Source organism: Monopterus albus, unplaced genomic scaffold (genome assembly GCF_001952655.1).
Source record: "Monopterus albus unplaced genomic scaffold, M_albus_1.0 scaffold240.1, whole genome shotgun sequence".
In the NCBI taxonomy this organism is placed as follows: Eukaryota; Metazoa; Chordata; class Actinopteri; order Synbranchiformes; family Synbranchidae; genus Monopterus; species Monopterus albus.
The window spans coordinates 16,410-23,393 of NW_018128120.1; the positions used below are offsets into that span (position 1 = coordinate 16,410).

The window sequence follows — 6,984 nt, forward strand, 5'->3', positions numbered from 1 at the left end:
ATATATATATACCTGACCAGAATGTCATTTGTGCAATTTGAGATATATTAAAAGAATTTTTGTGCTCTTTTCTGCTATAGCTCCTGTATATAATATAGTCAGAATTAAAAAGTAAAGTATTTTTGTAAAATCAAAATTGTAAATATATTATTAGAACATTTATTAATAGTATTAATAGTGCAATTTATCATTTAGACTGCAATTAGTTTCATTATTGATCAAGCTTTTTAGTCATATAAATTTATTAACTGAAATTACACAGATGTGTTCAGAAGTCAAAAAGCCAGATGTACGCCAGGTAGATAAAATAAGAAATAACATCTCCTTCCTTCCTCAAAAAGCAGACAGTTTTTGTTTAGGTTTATGAAAGGTCATGGAACCATAGGTGCATCTTACTTGGTCTCTTGCTTGTGCTCCAGGGCAGGGGGCTGAGGACATAACCTTCCATGTTGCCCAGCAGGGTCAGACTGAGGCCTGCACTGTATGCAACCCAGAGCAGAACCTCTCCTCTCTCTCCTGTCCGGGCAGAGCCACTTAGGGCACGGTTCATGTAAACGGCCACCAAAGCTCCCGACAGAGGCTGACGTGTCACCAGGTCCCTCACCTGGACTTTTAGTGCAAACTGCGACTCTGGAGAGAGACATAGACCCACTTTGTGATACATTTTTAAAATCATACACTTTACAATTGTATTTATATCCTTTTATTGTCTCCTAAATCAATGAAAAAATGTCTGAGCGTTAGAGTAGCTGTTAGACTAGATTAGTAGTACTAATCTGTACTAATACATCTCCACGTGTTCCATTTATATGCCAGCCGACCTCCACCACTCCCTCTCAGCAGTGCTCAGTAACCTTTCTCTTTCCATGAAAATGTAATGAGCCAAGCACAGCTGAATCGCTTACTTCAATCTCTTGGCTGAGATTCAGTTAACATGTAGCACGTTCCTCATTTTAAAAGTTGTGCTGTTATTGAGTATTGGTTTAACATCTCTACTGTAGTTTGCTGCCTTTTCAGGGTTTTATAATGGTTCAGTTATAAAAGAGCTTATTTCCCCAGAGGTCAACATTATAGCCTACTTGTGAATCCTGTTCAGACTTAGATAGTTCAGGTCACGAGAATACAGAAGTGATGCAGCACAATTGTTCATTTTTATCTACTTTTAAAAAGCATTTTCGGAGGCCTTGAAAAAAACAGTTGCCCCAAGATTCTCCCCAGTACATATGTGTCTAAACGTGTTGTTACCCTTCCACTTTCGGAAAAAAATGATTTAATAAAACAGGCCTGCCTCTTTCGATTTGCTTGCATCAGTTTAAGATAAACAATAACACAGACTGTCCATCCACCACTATCAGTTTCCTCTGGTGCAGCTAATTTCTGTAACAATGACTGACCCAAGCAGGTCCCGTTTTGTATATGTCTACAGGTTCCTGCTATCAGAGCCGAGGGGCTGAGACCTCGCCCAGGCGCGGTCGGATCGGTGGCCGCTCCTCGGATGCCATTGTCCCCGGGCGAGGAGGAGGGCAGGCCGCCGCCCTCCTCCGCTGCTCTCACCGCCCCATCCAGGCACGAAATCAGAAGCAATGACGGCAGAAAGAGCAGCAGCGGCAGCGGCAGGTGGCGTTCAGCAGCGGGCATGGCGACAGGGTCAGGCTCAAAGACATAACGAACTGCGAAAAACGAGCTAGGGAGGAGAACCAGGTCGAGTAGCTGGAGTCCTTATCACGAAGGCCTCTTTCCTTTCATGGTTTCCTCTGTTGTCAATACGAACTCAAGAGGGAAAACCCCGTGGAGAAACTCTGAGAAGGGATGGCTGGTGCTGAAGCTGGGCGTTTGTGGCCAAAGATCGTTTATGATGATGAGAGGTGTCACTCGGTGATTTAAAAAAAAAAAACCCTTTTCATCAGCATAACTTTCTACCTAAATCTTCATTAGTCATATCACACACACACACACACACACACACACACACACACACACACACACACACACACACACATATATATATATATATATTTGTTAAAAACGATCAGCCATGATGAGCGACAGAAAATGTGTGGATTTTTTTTAAATATATTTCTGGCATTGTAATTGTAAACAAGGTACCTTTAGGCATTTATATTGTGGTGGGCATGTAAATGTCATAAATAAACAGTAGCCTAAACTAAAATGTCGTTATTAGTTGCAATAAATAGCGTAGCCTACGAACGAGCCTGTGATAGCCTGCTGTACCAAGACACGGCATCAGAGTGAGAGATCGGTACGTGTTGTTTATCTTTGGTAAGACGGGAGGTGCTGTTACATCATATGGCCCTCTATCGGTCAAGGTGAACGGAGATCCATGGTTGCCGAATGTGAAAATCCACATTAAGTCCAAAAACCAATGGTGGAAAGTAACTAAGTAATTTACTCAAGTGCAGTACAATTTCACACTGTGGTGTTATTACTTATGTCAAAAATTTGAGTACTTTTTTCACTACTGCAACTAACAAGGCTGTTGCTTGAGAAACTAAGCCAGACGGTGTTAAAAGGTTTCTTCACAATACCAATTTTTCAAATATTTTAAAAGCTGGTTTATTGAGTTAAAACAGATTAATGAGACCCAAAAGTTGTTAGGTGGAAACAGATGATTCGCTGTGGCGACCCCTAACGGGAACAGCCGAAAGAAGAAGAAGAAGAATGAGACCCAAAAACTGAATTAAAAACACAGATCCTTTTAAAGCCAACGTTCTTGGTTAGACTGCTCTCTAGTGGACAAACAGGAGAACACGGCTGAAATGTCCTGAAGTACAGTATAAGTAAAATGGAAGTACTCAAATATCTCACAGATGGAAAGTATTTCAATAAATTATTTAATATCCTTTAATTGGAGTATGTTGAGGTATCACTGTAATTTTTTAAGCTTGATTTATAACATGCAAAGTAGCTCAAATAGATGCAGTGAATTAAAAGTACACTATTTTCCTCTAAAATTGTAGTGGAGTATAAGTAGCAGAAAATAGAAATACACCAGTAGAGTAATCTCATAACTGTCTATAATGTTTGTGCATCAATTCTGGGCAGAAGTTATACACAGAAATATGTTTTTCGAGCACAAAAATAATATCCATGCCCAGACTTTGTGCTCTGTCCCTTCGATGTCTAGCTCTTCACAATCCGAGTCCTGTGGATCTATGCAGATGAACCCAAATGAAACCCTCCCACTTTCCCAGAGCCACCGCCATTACCACCACAACCACCATGACCCCTCTCCCCTCTTGTCCTTTCTATTGTAAATATGTCATGAGGATGTGGGATCACAAAATGGCCAATACCCACCCACTGTTGGAGCATCACTGTATTTTCTGTTTGCCCTGTTGGTTTTTATCAGTTTTTTTTCCTGCATTGTTTCTGTTGTCTAAAACAGCGGTGTGAGTTGATGAGTGGGACAAAGTTGTATGTTAAAAAGATGAAATAAATAGGTAATATACAAAAAATGAAGCCTGAAAAAGGGTTGAAATACAGAGAAAAGTTTTGATGAAGTTGTCATATTGTTATACTAGAGATGCTTTAATTTGCTAATTTACTTTTAAATTTTTTTTTATAAAAGACTCCAATGAAATTATTTATAAAATGTGTCCCACGAGTCATGATCTTTTTTGGACATAAAACAAATATATTTATTAAGATTTTGTCCAAAGGAAAATAAATATAATGTTAAACATTACTGGTGTTTGTATGGGTTTTTTCATTGTCTATGATGATCATAGGTATGCATATATAATGTTACTTTTCATGACGGTAATAATTTTGTAGTCTTTTTTATGTGTAACATATGACCCTTTGGGAGATCTATTACTTTTTCAATATATTTCTAACCTATAATATTTGTATCTCCAGATTATTTTAATTTAATATAGGCTATATACAACACCAGTACTACGTCAGTGCTGTGGTGCTACTTTGAAACATTTCCGATGTTGTGTCTGTCATCTTGAGGAACGAATGCGCTGGGAGCTGTGTGCCACGGACAGTTTGTACGGATGGACTGACAGATACATTGTTGGGTGTAAAGTAGACATTTGGAGGGCTTTTTGTGGTGTTAACCGTTTAAAATCTTTTTGTTTATGAACTGACAGGAACAGCAATTGTGTTGCTGTGGATCCAGCGAGTTACGCTGTGACACGAGCCCGAATTTAACCGCTAATTGTTTACAATTCGGCAAATCAAGTCTCTTAATTCACTATTAGCAGCTCCTGTTTCCCAGGGGTGGTAGGCTACAAGTACACAAACTCAGCAATCAAGTGAAATTCAAGAGACTTGTCTAAAAAGTACTCCACTACAGGTTCCATTTCAGATTCTTAAGTCAAAATGATGATGATGATCTAAAGTGTATCCTACTTCAAGTACAAAACTCCACTAAGAAAACAATGTCTCTTAACACATTGTTAATCCATAATAATACGTCATCATTTATTATGTAAATATATTTTGCGTTACAAGTGTGAATTAGCAAAGTAACTGAAACTGTCAATTAAAAGTACTGAATAAAGAGTAATGTATTTTACTCTAAATTGCAGAGTGGTAAAAGTAGCAGAAAATAGAACTACTTCTGTAAAGTAAAGTACCTGAAAATTGTCCTTAAGTACTTGAGTGACTGTCCTTACTGATCCACGTACTGTAGTGACAAGGTTTAAATCAGGTTAAAACTCAAAGAAAATGGGACTTCACAGCAACTAAGTACATTTACTCAACTACTGTGCTTAAGCACCCTTTTGAGGTATTTGCATTTTAGTTAATGGTTTCTATTTTGTGCTCCTTCATACTTTGACTTCACTTTTATTTAAGTAATTTTTAAATGTAGGACTTTTACTTGTAAGAGAATATTTTCATATTGTGGTATTGTTATTTTTACTTATGTAAACGATCGCAGTACTTCTGATCTCGGGTCAGCTGCCTCTCTCGTTGTTGCCGCACTTCGAGCTCTGGACAATAAATCTCAGCATTTGAGGTACAATGAATAATTATGGATGCAATTCACAGTCAGTGTACATTAATGACATGATACTATAATATTTTCATGTTTAACACAGCATTCTAAAAATTAAGACAGGAGTTGGAGCAATTCTTTTGCTTCTCCACTGTACTGATGTTGTCTGCATTCACATGCATATTTTGCACTGCTCTGGCTGTGTTGCCATTATCCAGGACCAGCCTTCACCTCACAGTTTTGCTGGGCTGTTTTTTTTTTCCCACATAATCCCACAATATCTGGAATCAATATCTGTCATCCGAGTATGCAGTGGAGTCACAGAGACAACTCAGCTCAACTGAACTGCGCAGCTGATGCATGGTGCCCGTTTTCAAAAAGTTATTTAACCCTTCCACCTTCCTCGGGCAAAAATGTCCATTTTTGTCACTGTTTTTTTTTTTTTTTTTTGTTTGGCAATCATTTTGTCTGTTTTCCACCTAACAGGCAGGGACACGTGCAGGTTTTCAGAGACATATGGAGGCATCCTAAGCAGCTTCTCTAAAAGCATCAGTATCCCCACACACATTTTGGTTGATAGTCACAAGATGTTCATTCTGATTGGCCCCATCTGAACTGAGGCATCAGGCATCAGCGATAATTCATAATCAACCATTAAAACTATTCAACCCCCCCCCCACACACACACACACACACCCAGAGAGAAAGTCACTTTCGGCTTTTCCCTTTTAGGGGTCGCCACAGCGAATCGTCACACTGACGACTCGCACGTTGACATTTGGCACGTGTTTTACGCTGGATGCCCTTCCTGACGCAACCTGGATTCGAACCCGGATCTTAACCACTAGCCTACCAGGGACCCACATATACACCTACACACACAAAAATATAACTCTTGGGGCCCCCTGGTAGTCACACTGTTCCATAATATGACAAGGCAAAAACATAAAAATTTCATGCATCAAACTACAATGCAAAAAAGGTATAAACTGGTGAAATACAATAAAAATGTCAAATACCACTACATTTCTTCAAAATGAAATGCTGCCATTACAGAATGCATGGTTTATAGTGTAATGGCTGTGACATTAAAAAATGTGGTTTCAATGGAAGTTAAGGAGACATTTTTGGCCACAAAGGTGTCAGGAGGGAGCATCTGGCACTACATAAAACATACTAATGCAATCAAATCAATTTTGTTGCTAATCTTTGGCATATCAAAAAGTCAAATAACCACCGAAATCCCACTATTTATTATATGGAAAATAATTCATTTTTTGTGAATTTATGAAATACAGTATAATGACAATGGATATCACATGTTATAGCAGTACTCTAGTAAATGAACAATCACAGTAAGTTGAGCAATGAACAATAATCACCTACCTTTATTGAAGTTAATTTTACCCAGCATATATGTAGCTATAGATATAGTTCAAAGTTCAAGTTCAAAGTGTTTATTTTGTCATATGCACAGTTAGGAAACGTGTTTCCCTGTACAATGAAATTCTTACTTTGCCGTCCACCTGAATGCCACAAAACACAAATGAAATATAAAGTAGATAAATAAGTAAATAAGTAACAGATCTAAGACACTTTAAGCAGCAACAGATGCAGCAATATAATAAAAAATATATAAGAATATAACAGAATGTATGCTGCATGGGAGCAGCATGTGCATCAGTCAACAATCATTGTGCAATTATGTATGTGCAAACAGAATGTAAACAGTACATCACGTATTTCCTGGTAAACTCAGCTGTTTAGGAGTCTGATGGCAGAGGGAAAGAAAAAGTTTTTCAGTCTAATGGTCCTACATTTCACACTTCTGAACCTCCGGCCAGAGGACAGAGAAGTGAACAGTCCATGCTGGGGGTGGGTGGGGTCTTTGAGGATGGAGGCAGCCTTCCTACACACCCTGCAGTGGTAAATGCTCTGCAGAGAGGGCAGTGGAGTCCTGGTGATCTTCTCCACAGTCTTTACCACTCTCTGCAGGCGCTTGCGGTCCATAGCAG

The 6,984-nt window shown here is 38.8% G+C and overlaps 1 protein-coding gene across 2 annotated transcripts in view; it reads right to left on the bottom strand.

Annotated features, from left to right (window-relative positions):
- fam171b (family with sequence similarity 171 member B) overlaps positions 1-1,954 on the bottom strand; it is an 11,560-nt gene extending 9,606 nt beyond the window's left edge. For both annotated transcript variants that reach the window (XM_020620550.1, XM_020620549.1), the window contains exons 1-2: positions 1,395-1,954; positions 397-630 (exon numbers count right to left, since the gene is read on the bottom strand). In XM_020620550.1, coding sequence (XP_020476206.1) covers positions 397-630; positions 1,395-1,638 — 478 coding nt within the window. In that variant the 5' untranslated portion in view covers positions 1,639-1,954. The remainder of the gene's footprint in view (positions 1-396; positions 631-1,394) is intronic.
- Between the last annotated feature and the right edge of the window lie 5,030 nt (positions 1,955-6,984).